Source organism: Typha angustifolia, chromosome 7, assembly GCF_048772165.1.
Source record: "Typha angustifolia cultivar Huaian chromosome 7, ASM4877216v1, whole genome shotgun sequence".
Lineage (NCBI taxonomy): Eukaryota > Viridiplantae > Streptophyta > Magnoliopsida > Poales > Typhaceae > Typha > Typha angustifolia.
This window is the reverse complement of record NC_133245.1, coordinates 12,028,395-12,053,128: the sequence shown is the minus strand read 5'-3', so window position 1 is coordinate 12,053,128 and position 24,734 is coordinate 12,028,395. Positions and strand designations below refer to the sequence as shown.

At 37.6% G+C, this 24,734-nt stretch overlaps 1 protein-coding gene across 5 annotated transcripts in view; it reads right to left on the bottom strand.

Annotated features, from left to right (window-relative positions):
• Positions 1-24,140, bottom strand: part of LOC140763083 (uncharacterized) — a 34,731-nt gene extending 10,591 nt beyond the window's left edge. For 2 of the 5 annotated variants that reach the window (XM_073101124.1, XM_073101125.1), the window contains exons 1-10: positions 23,821-24,140; positions 21,886-21,944; positions 20,030-20,138; positions 11,744-11,853; positions 8,065-8,133; positions 7,130-7,867; positions 6,335-6,855; positions 6,080-6,144; positions 5,488-5,567; positions 4,530-4,634 (exon numbers count right to left, since the gene is read on the bottom strand). In XM_073101124.1, coding sequence (XP_072957225.1) covers positions 4,530-4,634; positions 5,488-5,567; positions 6,080-6,144; positions 6,335-6,855; positions 7,130-7,867; positions 8,065-8,133; positions 11,744-11,853; positions 20,030-20,138; positions 21,886-21,944; positions 23,821-24,019 — 2,055 coding nt within the window. In that variant the 5' untranslated portion in view covers positions 24,020-24,140. The remainder of the gene's footprint in view (positions 1-4,529; positions 4,635-5,487; positions 5,568-6,079; positions 6,145-6,334; positions 6,856-7,129; positions 7,868-8,064; positions 8,134-11,743; positions 11,854-20,029; positions 20,139-21,885; positions 21,945-23,820) is intronic. The other 3 variants (XM_073101126.1, XM_073101128.1, XM_073101129.1) reach the window with 3 other exon arrangements.
• Between the last annotated feature and the right edge of the window lie 594 nt (positions 24,141-24,734).

The window sequence follows — 24,734 nt, the reverse complement described above, 5'->3', positions numbered from 1 at the left end:
AATCATATGGTTGGCATGCCTAATAGGGAATAACCCTTTTGGGGCCTCAAACAATCCAGCAAAGTCAACTAATGACTGAACCAAAACAGCGTGTTTACTGAGCTTAGAGTGGGCTCAGGTTCAATCAATGCCATCTGCAAGAAGAAGGCTCTCCCACGCACGATACATCAATCAACAGCTACAATGTGAGATGTAACCGGGCCTAGGCTCTAGAGCCACTGGGTACCCAAAATCATGTTAGCTCCTCGAAGTGCCAACAAATATAAAATAAAAAAACCAAAAAATAAATATTATTTTCTCAATCCCTCTCTACTATTAACTCTCTCTCACACATACAAATAAAAGAAAATTCTTACTCTCCCTCACTAATTCTCTCTTATCAAACTCTCCCACTAACTCCCTCCCTCTCTCTTATTAAATCTCCCACTACCTCTCCCTTTCCCTCATCGACTCCCCTCTATCTCTCTTCTTCTCCCTCACTGACTCCTTTCTCTAGATCTTTCCCTCTCTGATTCTCTCTCCTCTCTCTTTATCCCACTAACTCTCTCTCACCCTCACCCTCATCGACTTCCTTCTCTCTTCGTCTCTCCCTCTGCAATCCCCTCCTCTCTCTCTCTAATTCTTCTTTGGCGAGCTCCGATGATGTATTTTCTCTTTTTCTCTCACCTCTCCAACGAGCTCTGTTTATCTCTTCTCTTTTTCTCTTTTTTTTTCTTACTCTCCTTCTCTTTCTCCCTTTCTCACTCTCGATTTCGATCAGTTTCGGCCGATACAGCTGATCCGAAATAGATCTGGAGTTGGCTGATCCCACTCAGGATTGGTTAAAACTTGGTGTAAGAACCGAAAAAAAAGGGTTGAGAGAGGAGGGTACCCCCTCCCCTCTCCCTCTCCCTCTCCCTCTCCCTCTCCGGCATGCGACGAGCCAATCGCTAATATCTTGTTAAATCCAAATCTAGTTTAGATTTAATTTTTTTTGCTCTATAAATTAAACCCTAAATCCTATCTCTATCCTTACTCCAGCCTCCTTTCCCTTTCTCTTCTTCTTCTTCGTTTTCTTATTTCTTGTCGTCGGAGTTACGGCGTGAGTTCGAACCACCGAAGCATTGCTGGAGTAATAAGGGATCACCACACGACTCGTCGGTAAGCCCTCTCCCATCCCTCAAATTAAATTTAAGTTTAATACGTTAAAATAAAAATACCTAATTTGTGGGATTTTGGCTTTGCCGACGACTCACGCCAACCGGTGGCTTCGGATCTCTGTCTCTCATCCACTAGAAGCCTCTGGTCATTGGCCTCGTGTCATGGGTGGTCACCTTGGAGTCCTCGTGCCTCCGGTCATCGTCGGCTTTTGAGTCGGCCGTCTGCGGTGGATTCTCCTCCACCTTATGAGGACGACGAAGTCAAGAGAGAGAAAGAGAGAGAGAGAGTCGAGGGGCTTGAGGTGTGGTCGTCAAACCGTCGCCGGCGGGGTCGCCGGTGGTCGCTCTCTCCCTCAATTCTTCTCTTCCTCGCGTTAGTCGCGAGAAGAAAGGGATTTGGTTGGGCTCAGGTTTAACCCGAGCCAACCCCTTTTTTTACGAGTTTTCGGGTTCGGGTTTGGATTTCGGATCCAAAAACTCGACCCGAACCACATAATCGGGTGGGCTGCGGGTTAGCCTGTAGCCCAATCCATTATTTTGGCTGGGCCTTAGCCCAGCCCGATTAGTTTTATTTTTGGAGTGGGCCAGGTCAGCAGTAGCCCAGCCCAATCCAATGGGTAATTTAACTCATTTTAGTTCTTTTTAGTTTTTAAATTTTAGAAATATTGATATTATTCAAATTAAATTTATTTATTATTATTTATTATTAAAGGTGGTGATTTTTAATGTGTGAATTAGAGATTTGAGATTTCAGTTGTCTTGCCTAGACTCAGGTGAGTGGGCTCACTTACATATTTATTTTTATTACATTTCGTACCTTGTCAGACCATATAATTTTCTGTGTGCAAATTTATTTATTTCATTCTTACGTGCAAAATTTAATTGTTACATTTTCTGTGTGCATTTAATCATTATACTCAGTGCATCACCATACCTTGTGCAAATATTAAATTTTAGTGAAAAGAAAAATGAGACTAGTATTTGTATGACTTAGAGAACAGTCCCGGTATTAATCGTTTGCAGTTTTCCGTGGTGACTCAAGTCTATCTGGAAGTCCAGGGGAAAGTCCTAAATCAGATCACTGTGGTAACTTTCTTAGGTGACTCTGGCGGGGTTAGCAAACAATCCTAGGATGAATGAGAAATTTCCTAGGTGACTCTAACTTCTCTCAACGGTTAGTGAAAAAGACAGAGTATGTTGATCACATAGTGCTACCATCTGATGACCCTAATCGGATCAGCTATGGAGAAAAGTCCCGAGCATCATCTCGAGGTGACTTCTAGTTGATGTGGATCCACAGGATATACACCCATTGAGACATATGACAGTATAAATATTGGAAAGATATTAACATGTTAAAACTGTGCAAGGCTACAAGTTATGACTCTCTATTGTTATCATTGTCATTATTTAAAAAGCATGCCTATTGCAAATTATCATGGATATTGTTGATTTAGTTTAATTTTATTCAACATTAATATGATTTAGAATTTATTTGGTTTTCGAGTAGATTCCACTCACGGAGCTATAGTTGTTAGCTCATGGATTTATTTATTTTTATTTATTTATCTATCTCAGGTAATAGTCAGCGTGGCGACTGAGCGAGACGTACCCGGACTCCACCTCCACTTAGGATCCACCTATTTACTTTTTCGCTGTTTTGGATTTTATGCTTTAGATTAGAAGTTAAATTTATTTCGTTTAGAGACTCATAAAACAATGACATTATTTTATAATAATTGCAATTAGTTTTAAATAAAGCAGATCTTCGTTTATTTATTTTTGCCATCATACACTTAGGAAGTATTAATAAGGCTTCATGTATTTCAAGTATATTGAGGTGCATGGCCGGTCATGATTCCTATTTCGGGTCGTGACACTTGGAATCATTATTATCAAGATCAAGAAAATGTTTTTAGCATCTCAGCGTTGTCAAAAGAGCTATGCTGACAATCGAAGGAGAAACCTAGAATTTTAGGTGGGTGACATGATATTTCTTAAAAGGAACATTTTGGAAGGGATTAGTTATGTTTGGCAAAAGGTGTGAGTTGAGTCCTCGCTACATTGGATCATTTGAGGTGTTAGAGAGGGTTGGTGAGGTGGCTTACTGGGTGGCATTGCCATCTAGACCAGGCAAATTTCACAATGTTTTCTATGTTTCAATGTTGAGATATATGCCTAATGCTAAGCATGAAGATGAAATGGGAGAAAAGCATCCCGAGTTATTTCCTTAGCCTACAAGGCAACTCTTAAGTAGTATGTTACTCAATTTTCTTCAGTTATGAATTTTATGGTATTTCCTTAGCCTCATTCTCAACTCCTCACACCACCATTATCTTCCTCTCCTTTTCTTTTCTTTTTTATCTCTTCTTCTTCTTCTTCTTCTTCTTCTTCTTCTCCTCTCATTGAAACTCGAGTCAGTCAGCTCCAACCATTGGACGGTGTTTGCAGTGTTGGTCATTACTGGGTAGGAGAATGAGGGGCTCATCTCCAACCCAAGTGGCATACGAGCTGGAATGAGCAGGTCAGTTGGACCAGTGAGGGCCCAACCTGTTGCTGGGCTGCAGTTAGCCCGCAGTCTAACTCCTTTTAGTGCCGTTTTGACGAGCCAAAATGAATTTGGTATTTATCCCTTTTATCAAATCTATTGTTTCTTCTTCTTCTTTCTTCTCTTTATTCATTTTCTTCTTAGTTATTCCCTTTCTTTTCTACATAACATTTTCCTTGCTATGTTTTTCTTTGATTCTTCATTGTTGAATCAAAAATATTTTTTTGATTTTCAGTACTGGAGCATTTTGTACCATCAGACAATGTAGTAATTGTGTACTGACGATTAGTATAAGAACCTATACAGAACTTCTCTTCAATCAGATTTCAGATCTGATAGCTTTTCTCCTTGTCTTTTTTCTTGTTTTTCTAGTCTACTGTTGTTTTTGCTATTGAAATCTATATATTTTTCTTATCTTGGCATTTCTACCTTACATCCATCTCTTGCCCCATATCCGTCCTACATCAATGATACTATATGTTCATCTCTGATATTATCTAGAATATGTTACAAATATGAATAAGAGATTTATTGCAAATTCCAGAGTTCCAGAGTTTTAATGATTTGGACTTTTGGAGTATTCTGGCAACAATGAATTTCCAACTACTACCCTCATAATTACAAAATTTATAGTATACAGCATTTCTTAAGCTTGATACCACAACTATAGTGACTATCAATCGTTTAAATCAAGGGAGGATGCTAAACAATATCAAGAATTCTAAGTTCCTATCTAAAAGATGTTTTTCCAAATTCCATGTACTTATTAGTGCCTCCAATAAAGGCACCTCATTCTCACTTTAAGTGAACAGAGACACGCTCCCTGGTTGTATTTGACATACCTGTAGTACACGAAAAGATAGGACGCACCAAGTTCCAACATCACATGCATGATATAAGCCGCTTGATATTCCACTAGAAGTGAAAAGAATCCATTCAGCAAATGCCTGAACAGAAAAAATGCAACAATATTAGGACAACTGCTTTTTTTAATTTTACACTAAATATGTCATTATTTGCAGAGGAACAGACAAATTACTACAAGTAACTTAAATTCATAGGATTAATTAAATACTATGATTAGTCTCTTTAAATCTTAATTTTAGCACATTGAAGATTCAGATTAGAGAATGACAATTTCCAAACAATGAGAAAAAGAACTATTGTGTAACCATTGAGCCATTAAGATTGTACCATGTAATTGCCCCAATCTTAAGAATCCTCATGAACCAACTATTTGTCTTACAGATACAGTTAGTGCAATTCAAAGCTATTCTACACCTTTAGGCCTCAGGAAATCTTCAACCTTAGTAAGTTTTCCTCTCATTTCCAAACTTTTGCGGAAAAAAAAATCCTTGATGACCTAGGTTGACACAGCAATTCACAATTATACCACCTTCCTGGACTGCACAAACTACTGTATTATTGTCACTCATGCTTCTATATTCACTCACATATGATAGTTACAGTGCCATCTCAAGAAGAAAGTCTCTTTTGTAACTCAAGAACAACAAATAAATTGCATTTATTGACTAGTCTCTTTTATATATTTTCTTTGTTCGAATTTAACAAATGATAAAGAAGCTTCAGCAGTTAATGTATTAATTTTCTCTGTTAGATGCATACTGAGGTTGAACTAAGCATAATAATTCCAAGATGCTTAAAATATACCACTTTCAAATTATTAATATGTAGTTAGTGATTAGCATAATGCAACTGTCAAAGGAATATATCTGTCATGAATAAACTAATGCATTGCAGATCAAGATTTTTCTAGAAAAAAAGAAGAGAAAAGCGCACCTTTCGATGGAGGGCCCAGAATGCAGGCAAGAGGGCAGCTGCATTTGAGGCAATTAGAAAGATTGACTGCCACATGTGTCCTACAATTCAAGATATAAGATATTGAATATGCTACTTTTGAGAACCTAGTAAGCTCAAATTGAAGAACTTATTGTCGAATTATTCATCTTCCAGCATTCATAAAGCGGTCAATAGAAGGATTGGAGCCCTTGGTCAATGAACAGACCTCACAGATGCAAGCAGAAGTTTCAGGAATCTTGTAATAGGTTACATGATTTACTAATTCAACAATTGAATCAGAAAAACTTACTTATGCGTTCAAAATCTTTTTAGTTATTCTGAATTTCTGATTGAAGACTCCCTATCAATCATACAATATGTTACAGATTAAATTTGAACTACAAACTTGGAAGCGTCATGAGAAAGTTAAAATTGTGGTAGCGCCAAATTAGATGTCTAAGAGGAAAACAAGCCAAAAGTATTTGCAAATCACCATATACTGGAATTCATAGGCACAAGCACAAACGAGACCTTCAAATTACAAAAGACCAAAAAAACATAAAATTACTTTTCTCTAATGAGAATTGGTTACCTTTACGAGAAACGAGTTCACTGCTGCAATCAAAACCTCCATGGTCACGATTACATGCACAATAGCTGGGAGCAAAGAAAGAACACTTTTGTTAGAAACTTAGATGATTCAATAAATTCTAGGATGATAAAATTATACAGATATGATAACTTTGCACTAAATAATAATATTTAAGATTGCTATTTCTGTTCAAGCTTGCTTTCTTATGTAAAAGAAGCTCCAGGAGTGTTATTGCAGAGGAAAAAAGTAAAAGACCTGTAGAATGTCAATCCACTTTCATCCAATGAATAGTGACACGTTCCACTATGGCTACAACCTCTAGGGCATCCCACAAGGGAAATAGACATGGAAGTTTGAATGCTGTTCTCTCTGTTGGGAGGATGCTTCAAACCAAGACACCAAGTTCCTTCTCTGGCATAAGTAATATATATATTTATGCTTTTACCATCTGAATCATTCAATGCCAACAAGTTGGAAAGATTGCTACTACTTGTGCTGCTTGCAAAATAGTCCCAGGAATCAATCGATGGTAAACCACCAAATTTCAAGTATAGTTCATAGTTCACTTTTGTATCAGATGACAGCTGAAGATGGATATTGGATCCAGCAGCACCTTGAGGAATATTCAAAATGAAGAAAGTCCATGCGGCTTGCTCAACAGAAGAATTACTCAAAAGATGCTCCAGGAAGAAATTAGTGTATCCGATGGACTCATTTCCATCTATGGGAACGTAATAAGACTCGTAAGGAACAGTTGAACCTCTTTTGGGAACTCTCTACAGAAAGCAAGATTGAAAGGTTAATAAAGACATAATGTAACTAAGCTTTCCAGTTTTCACACTATGCTATAGCAAATTATGTTGCCACAGGGTTCATTACACAATAGGTGGACAGGCTGGGGAAGGGGGAGGACAGGGCTATATTACAGAAAATGGATGTACATAATTCATAATTGTTAATGTTGATATTTGGACTTATAATGTGAAGTAAGACCACATCAATTATTAGCAGCTTAGCAGTGATACAAGAAAATAATTTTGTATATCCTACCTGAAGCATATGGGTCTCCCATGAACAATTCATTCCAGCCTTTCCGTTGAAGCAATCAAATATTTGCCACTCCAACAAGAAACAAAGGTTAGCTTCTAAACGCGTTTCTTGCATCAGCCCATTCACTTTTGTCTGATTAACCGCCTGAAGAGCAATATACCAGCGTCCAATTTTTGGTGATTTTACAATTAGAGAGGCCCTGCTTATATCAGCAGAATGATCATGTAAAGTCCTAAGTGGCATTGCATTGTAGCGAACATAGCACATTAGGATGACTCCACTTACATTTCCTTCATTATTCATGGATGTCATCTGATTTAGACTGAATCCAGAAATGGTAAGTTCAAATTGGGATGCTATGCTAACTATATCCAAGAAGTAGAACTTCAGCTCCCCTTCCCCAAGACAAGATGACTCATTAGAATTGTTACATGTTATGAAATTTTGGACTGTTTCTTGTGAAGTATTATTGAAGTCCACTTGTTTTTCTTCTCCACCTTTCCATCTAGATACTGAATGATTATCTTCTTTGTGGTCTTCACTTCTTACAGGATGGTTCAGAGGATCTAAACTGTACATTTTTAAATCCAACAGATTTCTTGGAGGCTTACTTTGTGAAGGTTGGGAACAAGTAATCATAAGAACCGTCTGATTACAGTAAGGACCCCATAGTGTTGTGGCTGGGCACCCTTCTATACTTATGCTGGTTCTGATACTACACGCTTTGCCTCGACTAATCTGCAATTGTGCTTATTGTTCAATATGGACTCCAAAATAGATGCAAAACAAAGATACAAGAACCAAAAAATAAGACATTAGATTATACCAAACCTATATTAATGTACAAGCTAGACAAAAGAAATTGGACTGTATGGGTGCATGTACCATGGCAGGTAATGCAAAAGCTCTATACAAATTCTAATTTGGGAGCATACCATTTTTGATTGGGTGCGAACAGGTCCAAGGCCATTGAAGAATCCAATATACCAGACTCCGGGAGATATCTGTAGAATATATTCCTTCTTTAATAATATTAACCTTGTTATTTTGAGATAAATGCATGAAAACAGGAAATTGTTTTCTCAATCCTCATGATGATTTTCCCAGAAGTTAGAAAACAAAATGCATTACACTATTCACAATTTCACATAATGGTATTCTGAACCAATTATAACATTAAAGAAATGTGTCCTGAAAAAGTCCTAGACGCTAATTGGTACAATTGTGCATAAAGTTGGGTTTAACATTTTCAGGTGTCAAGGACAAAAATATGCAATAAGGTAAATAGGAGATGTAAAATAATGAACACATGTAAGCATGCATGGATAAACCAAGTTTCTAGGTATCAAAATCGGGATCGGATAGGCCATCCAGAAAAACAATTTTGGCCTGTATTTTAAAATAATTATTAAAATACAGAAAAATTCTAAAATTTTAGAAAAAATAATAATAAGAGATAAATATAAACTATTCATATATGAAGTCAAAATAATAAATATTAAATATTATTTTCTCAATCTAAATCTCTCTCCCTTTTTACCACTCACACACTCTCTCCCCTTTTTTCACACAAATAAAATAAATTCTTACCCTCTCACTGACTCTCTCTTATCAACTCTGTCCTCTAAAAGAAAAAGAAAAAGAAAATCTCTCTCCCTCAAAATCTTCTCCCTCCCAGACTCCCTCCTATCTCTGTAGCACTCTCATTCTTCCTCTCCCACTCCTTCTCTCTCCTAAGCAATGCTTATTCGATGTAGTTTCGGCCTCCATCAACGTCCAGCGAATTCTTCTGAAGCAAATCTAGCACCGTCGACCTCCAACGACCTTAGATATGCTATTTTTTTATTTATTCTCTCTCTCCATGATGAGCTCCCTACCCTCTCTCTCTCTCTCTCTCTCTCTCTCTCTCTTACTTACTATCTTCCATTTCTTTCTCCCTTTCTCTCTTGCGATTTCAGCCCATATTGTTCGATCCCAACTTGATACGAATCGAGTATCAGCCGATCTGGCCGATACTAGGCCGAAACCGGTCGTTGGACTGGTTTCGGCCCTAGATTGTAATCAGCCATAGCCGATCCTACTTGGGATCGACTGAAACTGGATTCTATGGATAAAACACTCCATTGCAAAAACACTAGCATATTAGAGAAGAGAGTTAGAATTTAGAAGTCTTTTACGAACTATTGTTTTTAATTATCCTAGATAGAGGCAAAAAAAATTAAGTAAAACAATTTAACTATGTAAGCATCATTTCTATAATAAAGGCATGGAAATTACATGTTTAAATCTAGAAGTCTCACCAAAAACAAAATCAAATAGATGGCTAACACAACTCACACATAATCCAAGATTCCTTGAGGCATGTAATGAGATCCGTGCAACCAAACTGCACCATTATTAAGAAAATTATGATTCTCAGTTTCGGTTGATCTCGATCTGTTTCAACTAAAACTGATCAAGATCGGACATAGGCAATCCCAATCCTACCCTAAAACCCGATCTGTATTAGGCATGTTTCAGCCGTTTTGGCCGACAAATCAAAATGCATAAAGGAAAGAAGGAAAAGGAGGAGAATAAGAATGAAAAGGAAAAGGAAAGGGAGGCAAGTGAGATAGTATACTGAAAAGAGAGAAGAGGGTGAGAGAGAAAAAGAGTGGGGAGCTCATTGGAGAGAGAGAGAAGAAAGAAAAAGAGATAGAAGAAACAAGCATTTGCATACTCGAGATTGTCGGAGGTTGACGGAGGTTAGATCGACGTCGCAAAAGCATCATCTTGATTGAGAGAGAAAGAGCAAAAGAAGAGAGAAGAAAGAGAAGGGATGAAATTGGGGCTTGGCCTGGATGCGGGTCAGATCCATGAGAAAGAGCAGACAGAGGCCGAGGAGAGATGGAGAGGGTGTTAGAAAAAGAAAAAGAAAAAGTAAAATCCCACTAATAGAGAGAGGGGGAGAAAGCGGGTAGAGATGGAGGGGGAGTTAGAAGAAAAAAAATTCTAGTGTTGAGAGAGAGAGATGTCATCAAAATATAGAAAAACAAAAATGGCTGACAGATCCAACTGATATGACTGATACAACCATACATACTGATTTTTCCTGGGTGACTGATTTTGATCCCGATACCGATACTCAGAACCGTGAGAAAAATGACTTTCTTCCTATTATATTAAAAAAAACCTAAATATAGAAAAACAATATTGTGTCTTACTATGACAAGTGGTTCACATTGGTCAGCAGAAGGTATGCACCATCAGTTTACATGAAAGGTTATACAACACAGATCCCTTTATCTATATTGATACTCCCATGGCCATGGCATCTAATGATCAATTCAAATCAGAGCATGGAGATTGAGGATTACATTGGCAAGCATTGTCGTCTAATTGTTTTAAATTTTAATATGCTTCTTTAAGGCAACTTTGATTCTCTGGCAATAGAGTAGAGAGCAGTATCATACTATCCATCTGTGAGTAAAGAATTTCTGACATCATCCAAGGACAGACATCCAACAGATTGGATCCGACTATTTATATCTTTCCAATGAGCAAATTTTCTGAGATGTCCTTTATTTAGCAAAGGCCATCATAACTTTGTTAATTGGCCTTTATCCAAGATAATTGACCTCTATCTAAGACTTCGTTTTGTCTGCCAGCTGTGATACTTGGAGAATTTTCCTCCTTTATTTTTCTTGAGCAACTGTATATTAATTCAAATATCTGCTGGACAACAGTCACAAATAGTACAGGTCAATTTACTTTCTATTTGTACTTTCAAGAATAAAAGCCCACATCTAAGCAGCATCTTCTATAATAGATACCACATCTATTGAGAGAACATGCACACTAGCTCACCTTGTGCGCATTTACTTCTACATACAGGGTTGGTGATAGTTCATTTAGCAAAAGTTTACACCAGCCTGAGGAATTGTATATGTTCTCTTATTTTCTTACTTCTCCTGTTGAGTTCGACCATGCTCACTAGGAAGGAAGGCAACACTAGGCAGAAGATATTTTCTTGAGCTGGTCCTCTGATCTAAGTGCCTGCCCCAGTCCAAATTGCTATTTGATCCAAGTGCCTCCCTACTCTTAGTGCAAGCTATATCGTAAATAAAACCGTAATGCATGAGAATCCCACCTATGTAGGGTCTCAAGAGCGGAGATGTACTTACTCTCATTTCTTAAGATATTGTTTCCAAATGATATATCATAATACTAAAAGGATCACAAAATTCGTATCTGTAACAGTGTATATTTGGGTGTAACTGAAAAGTAACTAAACCCAAATTAGACTGGTGAATAGAAACGGATATAATGTGTAAAGCCTAGCCGTTTGCTGCAGCACTTCTAACCTATAGATTGTTCAGACAGAACAGAATAGGCTCAATAATCAGTGATATATATATCTACAGGCAAAGACTAACATATGTTGGGTTATCTACATTCTACAATTTTACTAGTGATGGAGCTTAATGGAGTTTCTGGTTGGGTCCATTGGAAATTTCCTTCAGTACCTCTTGTTCATGTCTAGTGACAACTTTGGTTACATCTGTAAACATCAATATCAATTCCATGGATAGGCAATAAATAGTCATCAAAGTCAAGATAAAATATGCATAAAACCTGCTCATTGGTCAATGTGATTGTCATATTACGCTGAAATGGAATGCATTGTTCCACATCTGAGTGATTCTGCACAACCCAGAACGATCCATTCATAAGGAAGTTTGACACTGCAATAAAGTATGTTCACATCAAGACCCTTTTGATCATAAGGAACTGCAGAAAAAAGGCATAGGTACTAAAAAAAAGGGAGAAAAAGATAATTGAAAAATCAGAAACAGTAAGAAGTATTTCTCATACTAGAAAGTAATTAATGCAATCTAAAAGCAAAGTAAATTTTAACAGACAAAATGATAGGAATGGATGTCTAATCACTCCATTCCAGTCTACTTATTGAAAGAGACGATGTTGGACCACAGGAGGAGGAGATTTGTCCGAACCTAAGCCGAGCGTTCGAACACCCGACGACAGGGGTCGTTGTTTTGTTCAAACAAGACCAGAACGCTTTTAGTCGAGAGCAAAGTTTGGCGATGCGCTACGCCATTCTCAACGACTTTATCGTTGGTTAAATTAATTTATTTTAAGAGTTTGATTAGGTTTAAGTTTGTTTTATTTCCTTAAATAGTTAGTTTGATTGGAGGACTATAGATTGCTTTATATGAGTTAGAGTAAGTAATAAAGTTTTTTCTTCTCTTTTTTCTTCTCTCAAGTCTAGCCCGGGGGCTAGAGTTTGTAACCTCCTTTATTTTCACCATTATTTTGCTATGGTATTGCTTGATAGCATTTCCTCAGGTCGAAACCTATCAGTTGGTATTAGAGCATTTGTGAACAATTGATGGAACTTTATTCTTCAACTCGCCACAAGGTTTGGGAGGATGTTGAAGACACGGGCGACATCGGTTGAGAACCATCTTAATACGTTGGAGTTGCTCTTCATTAACAAACAAGAAAATAATTAGAGCATGGGAAAGCCATATAGACAATAAATAATATGGAAGAGATGAACGAGCAGATGTTTTGCATTGTGGAGATGTTGGCCAAGATAAAGGGGAGGCCGGCGGCCACTCCTGCTAGGGGGTTGAGGGTGGCCAGATTGGAGGAGTTCAGCCCCAAGTCACTTGTTTGGACTTTCCGAAGTTCTCAGAAAAAAATCCTTTAGGTTGGATATTTAAAGAAGAATAATTTTTCACCTACCAAAAACACAACCAGCAGAGAGGGTTAGACTTGCAGCGTTTTACTTATAGGTAGGGGTGGCAAAATTTGACCCGACCTAATAACCCGAACATAATAACCCAACTCTTAATCAGATTCTGGTCGTAAACGGGTAAACCCACCTAACTCATTTAATAAACGGGTCGTGTTTGAGTTTATACAACCGACCCGTTTGATTAGTTTATGTATACGAGTCGGGTCAAGTCGGGTCGAGTCAACTCACCAACTAGTTTATATATATATATATATATATATATAGATATAACTAAAAACCCTAATTTAACCGTCTCAACCTTTCGAAAGGGGAATAAAATTTTTTGGCCCTGTCTCTCTCTCCAGTCGCGATCGTCTGCCGCTTACCGCCTACCACTGTGTCTCTGCTTACGCCTCTGTCCACTCTCCAACCGGCGCGATCGTCTGCCGCATATCATTGCGTCTCCGCTCCCCGTCTCCACTTGCCACAGTGATGCCATCTCCTTCTATCCTCTCTCTTAATCTATCCACTTGCTTAGACATGTGATCCATGTATATTGTTCTGGCTTGTAATGTCTTTGTCAATTACTAGAGTTGCCAAGTATCAACAGTCGTTTATAGTGTCCCAAGTAGACATTAAGTATCATACTTTGAGAATACAAAAATAGTTTTAACTTTTTTGATACATTTCATTTCTCTCTTCTTCTCCATCAATTACAAGTATCACTTCCCTTTTCTTGAGACCGACAACATTGTGACTGTGGATGACGACCGGGTTGGGCCACTCTATAAGCAATTAAGCACATCTTCCCACCAAAATTGGTTTTAGGTCTTTCCTTCATTTAGTTACCATGGAAGGTTATCACTAGACTATTTTGTTTGCCTTCTCATTGAACTTACTCAGGAAAATAGTTCTTAACATCATTATGACCATTGGTACAGGTGATTCCTTTCCCCTTGTTTGAACTTCAAAGCAAGTGGGTAGCAGGAGTTTTATCAGGGAGAATCAACCTTCCAACAAAAGAAGAAATGATAGAAGATATGAAAGCCTTCTATTCAAAATTGGAAATTACTTGACAACCTAAAAGATTTACTCACAACTTGTCAAACTTCTGGGTGCTTTTCTTATACCGAAACTAAAGTTTAGGAAGTTTCATTGCAGATGGGAAGAAATAAATAGGATTCCTTACAGAGTAAGATTAAACTATTTCAAGCATTCTCTCTCAAAAAAATTTTTTAAATAAATTTGCTTAATTTTGTAGTTTGAGTACAACGAATGGATTGCATACCAATGCGGGCATCCACCAATTTGTTGGGCTTTAAGAGTTGGAACTTTGTTCAAAACTCTAAACTTTGTTGTATAGACTTTTGTTATGATGAATTATTAGAATTGTATTTTTGATATTGTATGAGTTTTGAGTTGGAAAGATATTATTTTGTTTGTATGATACACCATTTAAGAGTTGAAATTTTGTTCTGAACTCCAAACTTTGTTGCATGGATTTTTGTTATAGTGAATTATTATGATTGTAATTTTGATGTTGTATGAGTTTTGGATTGAAAATAAATTATTTTGTTTGTATATACACCATTTATATAGGATAAATTAAAAAATATTAAATTTTATATAGGATTTATTAAACGGATTAGACAGGTCGTGTTAACGTATTGGGTTAACACAACCTGTTTAAGTATACGGGTTAGACGAGTCGTGTTAACATGTCGTGTTAACTTGAGTTAGGTGGGTCGGGTCGAGTTAACCGTTTTATAATCGGGTCGTATTCACGTCTACCAAATGCAATCCGTTTATTAATCGGGTTGTATTCGTGTCAAAGTAAAAGTTGACCTGACCCAAATCCATCAAGGTTCAGACTATCAAAATAAGAAATTGTAGTAGACGAGGACCGTAAGTGATTATCAGAATGACTTCGAGAAACTAGTCTCGAAAGTCTACAGATGGCTAGAGTCGACGCTATTGAGTTGCTTCATCGAAGCGCTACGTGAGGGATACAACTAGAAGTGAAATCTTTCAAGATTCAAACGATAGCTTATGCTATAGACTTAGCACGAATGCATGAGGATCGATTTGTGAGAGGGAGCCGAATACAAAGTCGACCGAGGCTTCTACTCATTATCATCACCAAATCAACTGATTAATTGATCATTTAGAAGGCTTAGATAAAATTGATGATAATGAGATTAGAGATGGTGATGGTGATAATAGTAACACTCAATCTGGTTTCGGTGATAATGGAGATGAGATATGCTACCCTCGCACTGCACCGCCAGCCTCGTGGCCGTGTCGTCGACCTCGCGCTGCGCCGCCGGCCTCGTGCCGCGCCGTCGCAGTCCCGCAACCTCGTGGACCTCTCTCTCTCCGCCTCGACCCCCTTCCATCGGGAGGAGATGGGGTGGAGGGTAATCTGGTATTGAGGTGGGCTGCAGACCACAGCCCACCAGCTCGGTCTGGGTGGGCTGCAGGCCGCAGCCCACCTGGCCTTGGATCCGGGTGGGCTGCAGGCTGCAGCCCATTAGCCCATTGTTGGGTGGGCTACAAGCTGCAGCCCATTAACCCATTGTTGGGTGGGCTGCAGTCTGCAGCCCACTATTCCAACCTTGGTGGGCTGTGGCTGGGCCCCCCAGCCCACCAAGGCCCTATTTGCTTTTGGGTTGGGTTTGAGTCTACCCAATGCCTCTAGCCTAGCCCATTTGGGGCCATTTGGACCCTATAACCCCGTTTATCTTTTGCACCTGATTTAATTAGCCTGATCCTCATAATGATAATTTAGTATCATGTGAATTTTAGGATAACATAAAACTCGCTCTAGGAGACCCTTGACTCATGTAATTGCCAACCATAAATGCGCTAATAAGATAATTAATTCTATTAGTTCGCTAATCTTACGTATGGCTTACTTGCGTGAATTAATAGGATTGACACCGCGTGAGGAGGATTTTGGGCTTCCGGAGGAGCCGGCTAGCTGACGAGTTTTACCATACTGTGGAGACCCCCTCAGGCGAGTAGAGTTATACAAATCTAGAATAACATAATTACAGTCATTATACCTGTCATGACACTGTAGGAAATGTCAGTATTAATGCATGCAGTTAGTACACATGTTATATCCTTGCATATGTGGTTATTAATAACTTGCTCATCATATCATTATGAGAATATTAATATAGCACAAACATTAGTGTGATAATGTTTTACATGTGCCCTGTATGGTATACTATTGCATAGATGTATGATTACTGTGAATATAGAATGTAATGATCATGATGACTATAACATGCTTTATACACTCATAGACACTGCACCATTTCCACCTATTATTAGTAGTCGAATTCTGACTATGCAGTACCCTTACTCACTCAGCCCAGGGTTAAGGGTAGAGTGTACCTTATATAACTATACTATTAGCGGCCTACACCTGAGGTCGGAAAGCCTGTGTGGCATTCAGGTAGTTATACTGTATAGTTAGGACTAGATTATGATGATAGAAGAATATGATTGTGAGGCGGGGATATAACTCTAGCGGTACCTGACGACGCAGGGTTAGGGCGTCTGTGGATGAGCCAAGGGCTCCTGATTCTCCCGCTGAGAGCGGTGATGATTTAGAGAGAGTGAGATACGGGTTTACGACTGGGGTCCTTAGTCTGATGGCCACAGACAACCGGTCACATGTAGTGTCGCCATACATGTGTAGGTGACATTACCGCTAAAGGTGTATATATCCCCCCTCAATGTATGAGATGATGGATGATTGTTTCTTAAGAGTATTCACCCTGTGTGGTGAATAGCTCGGTGAGCGATGATAAGTATGGTTAATGCTTTGATAGGCCTGAGATGACTAAATTGCTATTTTATTGCTATGTATAAACATGTAAAACCTATGATTGAGATGTGTACGAATAAGAGATTGTATCAAGCTTATTATCTGTGTGAACTTATCATGATACGTTTAGAAACTAGCATGTTCCAGGATAGTGATTAGTAATCTTTATCAATTGCATTGACTTAGTAAATTGTGGTAAGCCATTTTAATAAACATATCGTTATCATTAGCAAATATAGGCATACATTGAATATACACATGTGATGTCATTATTTTAGATTGTATGGATCATACTCGCTGGGCTGTAAGCTCACCCCTCGTGGCGGTATTATTTCAGAGCTAGGGGACGCAGGTGCGGGTAGCGAGGAGTAGCTGCTTTTCCTTTCCAGTACGTATGTTAGTTGTATTAAGCCTCTGCGAGGGTGTGATGATGACGTTGTATTTTTGGGCTTTAGCATAGTATTTTGGATGTATATTTGGAAGGCTTGTTGTGGCCTGTGGAACTTGTATCCAGACTCTTTTAGTTGAGTTTATTTATGGTGAAATTGTGTTGTTGTGTGCCTTATGAAATCCTTGTATTGACAGGTCATGTAATGCACCGCGTGGAAGGATTTACCCACGCGGTTTACACGTGTATTTGGAGGTTTGGGTGTTTCAAGTAGACCTTGAGGCTAACGCCAATAAGGGCTCGGCCAATAGGCACTATACAACTTATAGCTCTGCAGAGTAAAGATTTTCAACATTTGATTTATGAGCAGATATGGTAGCGATAGGAAAATAGCTTGTACTTTAACCATGATAAGATGTTCATCCACAGAAACCAATGCAAAGGAGAACTATTCATTCTTATAGCCGATTCAAACGTTGATGAGATGATAGACTTGAAGACTATTGAAGCCACCCTAAAAGACATGGCAGAATCGGAGATTATCTTGCATGTCTTATCTGAGTATGTGACACCATGGACTCTACAGATTGCAAGATCTTTGAAATGAAGGCCGATGTTAGTGTTGATTAATAGTGGGAGCACTCATAATTTTATGAGCAAGACGATCATTCGAAAGATTTGGGGTAAGATAAAGCTTGCTACCCCATTTTCTGTATTGGAAATTGACGAAAATAAGTTGGAATGCAAGAAGATTTGCCATGGCGCAGATGTTAGACTACATGAATATTGTTTCCTTGTCTATATGTATCCCTTGGAATTAGAAGGCTCTATGTTGCAACCTGATCCCAAAACAATACTGAACTCAGAATGAGAAAGGATATATAGGCTTGGGTAAGGCTTCTGGTTGGGATTGATCTACTTTTTACGGGTAGATCAAAGGTTAGAGTAGTTCAAAGGGTAGTGGAGATCGTTGTGGAGGTGATGATGGTGGTGAAGTGGAGCTTTAGATAGGGCAAGAGAGGGGGGAGTAAGATGTCTTAGGGAAGTTATGTGGTAGTAATGCAAAACGTCAGGTTAATGAAGATTAACCTTGGTGAATGACTTAGGAATTGATAGGGTTAAAGAAAAGGAGCAAGAATGGGGCTCACTACCAGATGGAGGGTCGCTGGAGTGAGGAGGGCGAAGTGACGGAGTTGTAACCTCGGTCGTGGGTTGAATCTCGGAATAAGTACAGAAGGGAAAGACAAGGAAGGAGAAGGTTGGCTCAAGTCTAAATGCAAAACAAATGCCCAAATATTCACCAAAGTGCTTGTCATTCCATACATTTAGAGACTAGTCATACGGCCAAAAATAATAAATAAACCCTAATAAGAAATAACTTAGCATTCGGGTATTCGAATGCCTAAGCTGCTCTTCTGCTCTCAGGCTACGACGTTCAAACGTCTAAACTAGTCTTCTGCTCTCGAGCTACGACTTTCGAACGTCGAGCTGGACCGTTCAAACGCCTAAACTGCTCTTTTACTCTCAGGTTATGACATTCAAATGCTGGGTTGGGCCGTTCGAACGCCTAAATATAAGACTTGATTTCTCTGGGCTTATTCTAGTAACAAGCTAACTACTCAATAATCCATAAACTACTACAATCCATAAGCAAGAAAATACTTCCTAATCACGAATAACAACAATTTGATATCATTTTGGGGTACAGTGGCTGCAAAGTTTAGGAACAATTGTATTTAACTACAAAAGTTTAACAATAGAGTTTAAGGCGGTGGAAAAGAAGTATCGATTGCAATGGGATATAGGGGCAGGCCTTCGAATAGCGTCAATGGAGTTGATGCAACAGATGTTGAGTCATAAAGCGAGAGCATTCTTGAAGATATGAGGATGGAGACAACTTCAATCGAGCAGCCAACAATCGCATGAAACCTATGGGATTCGGGTCAAATGGTTCAGACATTGCAGTGTCGCCGATGGAGGTAAAAAATTATCATTAAAGGATGCTACATGGAAAGAATTTGAGGAACTAAAGCTGCAATTACTACATCTAAACCTTGAGGACAAGATTCATCTTCAAGAGAAAAGGTGTGGTAGGAATAGAGGTTTAATCACTCCATTTCAATCTACTTATGAAAGGAGATAACATCTGGCCGCGAGAGGAGGAGATTCTTGGGAACGAATGAATCATGAATTGGATATTCGAGTGCCTGGTTAGTTGCTCAAACGCCCGACGACAGGGGTCATCATTTCATTCAAATAAGATCAGAATGCTTTTGGCCAAAAGCAAAGTCCATCGATGTGTTTGAATGCCCTTCAATTTCGTTCGAACACCCGACAACCTGATCGTTGCTTAAGTTAATTAATTTTAGGAGTTTGATTAGGTTTGAGTTTGTTTTATTTCCTTAAGTAATTAATTTGATTAGAAGATTATATACAAATCACTTTATGTGAGTTCGGGTAAACAATAAAGTATTCCCTTCTCTTCTCTCTTCTCTCTTCTCTCAAGTCTAGTCGAAGGTGAAAGAAGAGTGTGTGTCAGAGATAGAGGATAAAAATTGAAAACTTAAAAAGAAGGCAACTGCATACATCAATTATAGGTTAGATATATTTTAGATTCAAACTGAATTTAAAAAAAAAATAGTTTCAGCCGTGTTTCAATGGATACAGCCGAGATGAATCGATCGATATGGCCGATACAACCGAAATCGGTTGATCTCAGACCGAAACTAGTCACTAGACTGATTTTAGGTTCGGATCAGGATTAGTTATGACCGATCCCAATCTGAATCGGCTGATCCAACTCAAAATCGACCAATTTTGGGATCCATGGGTCGAATCATCCATAAAATATAGCTGATTCTCACAATTAGTAGTCATTATTTCATAATTATTGGTAGGCACTCAAATGAAGAAAATTGTTTATCAAGATCATACATAGGCCATCCAAGTAATTCTCTGACAAGTCCGGAATAGGAGGACTTCCGTCCTTCAGGCATATCATAGGAAGGCTACTTATTGGAAGCCCTTTCATCCGTTCTTTATCCTGCATTATTCAAGAAATAAAAATCTTAGTCCAAGATCAAAAAAAAAGAAATGCACACTACTACATAAATCAAATATTTGATTTTTACTTTTACAGAAACTTAATTTTCTTGTCTACATTGTTTAAATTGGAATGATGAGTTCCATGTATATAACCCTCTATAGGGATGACAAAAGGAAAGGAAAAATAGGGGTAGGGATCAAAACTTGAAAGAGTCCTCTATTACTTTTGTTTGTCTATTACTAACTCACCAACTACTCTAAAAATTTAACTTGTTAGATAACAATGTTATTAATTTTTTCCATATTCTAACACTCACACTTTTGATCTTAATGATAAGCTCAAGAAGTGGATTTAGCTTAAAAGAACAAAGGTTTGTTTATTTAATTAATAAGGTAAACCTAGTAGGAGTTTGAACTTAAGAACTCTTGCTTTAGTACCATGTTAACTCACTGACTATTCTTAAAACTAAAACTATTAGATAACAATTATTTTGATCTTTTATATTCCAACACTTATAACTCTTGACATTTTTATCATTCTAAACTCTCTTTTCCAGCGCTTTCTCTCAACATCAAACTATAAATGGCAAAACCAAACTGTCACATATGTATAACTCATATCTCTTCAAAGTTGATCTTTCTAACCAGTCCCATCTTTATTTATTTTTCCTTTCCTGTATTTTCTCGACATGCCAACATATAATTGCAAAATCAATTGCATCAGAATTTAATAATAACCTTTTTGAAGACCTACTTCAACTAGTATCTGAATTATGTCCTTTCTGATAACTGCCATGCTAGCATCCCTAAGGTTGTTTGCTTGCAGCTAGTATATATACAGTGTGGAAACTTTCAAAAATCAAATGACATGTAAGAGAACGAAAAATTGATATAAAAAACAGAAGGTTTGTGAAGCAAAAGTATCCAGGTTTCATCACACATTAGTATGATGTTATCAGTCTGCAGGCTCTTCAGTTCAGATTATTGATAAATGAAAACTAGGGCTCTGCCGTCTCTCAGGTCATCAGGAGAAGACTACAACTAAGTCAAATGACAATGTAGTTACTTTTGGAAAGGTTTAAGCCTTTTAAGGAAATTAGGAACATGAAGGCAATCATAATTTTCCTGCTGATGCAAGGAGAGGTTCACCTTGGGTAATGAAATGGATCTTTCAATGTCAATGATTGACAATGCAGAAGTTCAATTATGAGTGTGTTGATTTGGAATAGTTCCAAGCTCCTTTCTGCATTGAGACACTTCTATTCCACACCTTCCTTCTACTTTAGTTCACTTTGTTCTTTCTGGATCTACCTGTCACTTCTAATTCTCTTTGTTCTAAAAGTTCAGATCATGTCCAACATTTGGCCTACTCTATCAACTCAAACATCAATGCACAATTGCACATGACGAATTATAGGTGGATTGATGGAAATGTTACTAATGTCTATTTACTTATAGGCAAATCAAACATAGGCTGATATAGACACATCAGAAAACCAAAATGGTAGATACTAGAATCAGAGTTTTGCAGTTTCAACCACACTTCATATCCTAACAATGAAATGCTCAAGCATCAAAACTACCAAATGGGAGAAACGAACATGATAGGAATTAGTGGAGTCCCAAAAATCACCAAAGTAATTTAGCCTTCAACATGGCTTTAGCATTACAGAGAAACAGAAAAGATAGGTAAGATATTAAGCCAAAATTTGAGAATTACTAATGAGATAGATGATCACACTTACAATGTCCACATTAGACACAAAAGACATGGTGACAGAAGAGAACCAAGCTGGCAGCTCCACTGCAATAAGGTAAAAGTACAGGATGATGACATTCTCAGCTTGAATATTAAATAGAAGTACTTACTCATTAGTCATATGACAATGAAGATGAAAAAATTAGCCATCATAATGGAAAATTATGAGTCACCTTTGTTGATTGCATAGATCATCAGAATATTTCTAAATGATAACATCTTTTCTATAAAGAGACGTCACCTTTGCAAGTTTCATAAAATCAATTATCCAATTTATAAAATAAAGAGACGTCAAAAGCTCCAACAATCAAAAGTAATATAAGTTCTTGTGCCGATAAATTATGCATATAAAAAGATAAGCATATATATATACACACATGTACATACATAGACATACAAATATCCATATTTCTCTAATGCCTTGAGCTTTTACAGAAAATGGTGAGTTTAAGTAATATCAAAGACTGAGGTCCTAAGTTCAAATCCCACTAGACCTATCTATTGTTGAAATATAAAATCTCCACCTATTTAATTCAAAATCTGTCTTGAGCCTATTACTACTGTTATCTAATAGAGATACCAATTTGACTGCAATTGATAAGACGTACTGTCCAAATTCTGTGCAAGTCATTTATGAGTGCACTAGTCAAGCTTTATTCTCCTTATAATTGATATAAGTGACTTTTCTTTCTTTATCTCCTTTCTCTAGTTCTTTGGGGCATTTTCTTGCGACCAAATATCAGAATTATAAGTCAGCGAAGGGAAAGAGTAAGCTTTGCATAGAGAAGGTGATTTTGCAAGAAATTACAAAGAGCAAGGCTAGGAAGCCTATCAAAGTTCTATGAAATATCAAAGAAAATAAATGAGTCATTATGATGCTTTCAACTACCCCAATCATAAAATAAGACAAGTTATTTTGTTGGTTTAAGCCAAAATTCTACAATAAAGAACAGTGTTCGGTCAAAGTTGGAGCACTTCAGTCATCATCCATCTAGATGCGGCATTGTGGATCTTATAAATATATTTATCTTTTCCGGTTAGTATTTTGACTCCTATAAGATTATCGAAAGTTTCTTTGCACAAATTTGGAGCTCATTTGCAAGCTCCATGGATTCCTTATAGGCTCTCTCTTTGCTTAAGAACAAATGCCCAATAAAATATATATTATAATCTAATGAAGCCAAAGAGACCTATGATGTGAGACATATTATATTTCCAAGTCTATAGGTGTTAACTCAAAAATATAAGCTATTAGAGGATGGTGATCTTTATATTTTATATTCTAACACTCTCCCTTACTTTTGGGCTTGAGAATAGGAATGGGTTGAACATGAAAATTTTGTCTTTTATAATATAAGCAAAACGTACAGGAAATTTCGAAGATAATCATAGTAGGAAAGCTTTCCTAAACAAATAGGTTCTATCACAGAAAATAGAAAAAGGATGTCGCAGACAAACTTATAAGTAACAACACTGTTGTCATCCAAATGAAATATTAATGCAGACACGGACAGACATGAAAATTGAATAAGAATAGACGATCTCGACCTAAAAGAACAAAAAGGATGTGGGGAAAAAGCATTGCCTTTACCACGAGCCCACTATAGACTTAAATTTCATCCACCTCACAAAACCCAATTCCTCGATCATTCGAGATGAACGAACTAAAGCAGATACAAGGATTTGATCAGTGCATTGGAACTAGAAGCATGGACTAAGAATGATCTAAAAGGAAAACATCTATTTCAAAACAAAAAAAAAAATCACACCTATACCGAGAAAGTGCAAAATTTACAATCTCGATCATGCGCTCATCAAAATACACCATGACAAATCACGACCCAAGAACCCAAAAGTCCGAATGGGAATCAAAACCAACAAGAACCCAGAAGCAAACATGAGGAAATCGGCCACCACCAACCTCTCAAGTACGTCCAATCGAAGGGCTTGAGCCAAATATCTCGCTCTCTGTAGCTGGAGATTACGGAGCCGAAGTGGTCTTGGCCCGCCGCAAAGCCCACCAAGAGATCCCAAGAGCAGAAGAGCAACAAAAGGCGCAGATTCCAAGAACCCATCGCCGGATAAAAGAGAGGAGAAAGAAAAAGATCGGCTTTTGGCATCAATTTGGAGGATGGAAAGGGAGGAGATACTATGAGATTATGTTACTGTGGGAATGAAGTGTGAGCTCCAAGGAGAATGCTGTTTACTTTTTATTTTATTTGAAGTTTATTGTTCTTGGGACAGAAGCTGAAAGGGATGGAAATTGGTTTCTCGTGATGGTAGCAGAAATTTACCCAGCAAAGTCGAGTTTGTTTTTCTTTTTCATCAAAATAAAAGTCCAGTTTTTGACCAAACTCTGGCTCAAACCTTTTCTTTAATCTAAACAATACTTTTTTTAATTTAATACTAAAATAGATTTATTTCATTCTCACCGGATAGAATCTTCACTAAAATGCTGACAGATCCAGCCAAGTTTGACTTTGTTTCTTCGTCTCTCCTTTTTGGCCACGAAAAGTACTGATTAGAATAATGTCTTATATATAAAAAAAGAAATTAAAGTTGTTCGCATTTTACTAACAGCTAATAGTGAGAATAGATCTTTTCCGATATTAAATTTGAAGGGTAATCTATTTCAGTAAAAAAATTAGAATGATAGCTAATTTGATTAAAAAAATCTAACAAAGAAGGTAATTATTAATTTAATAATTATTTTAACAAGTCTTTATACGGTCTTAAACAAGCGTTTAGAGCTTGGTATTTTTGGCTAACCTCAAAGCTCGTTGCCCTTGGTTTTAGTTCGTTTATATGTCTTGGTCTACATGGATGACTTTCAAG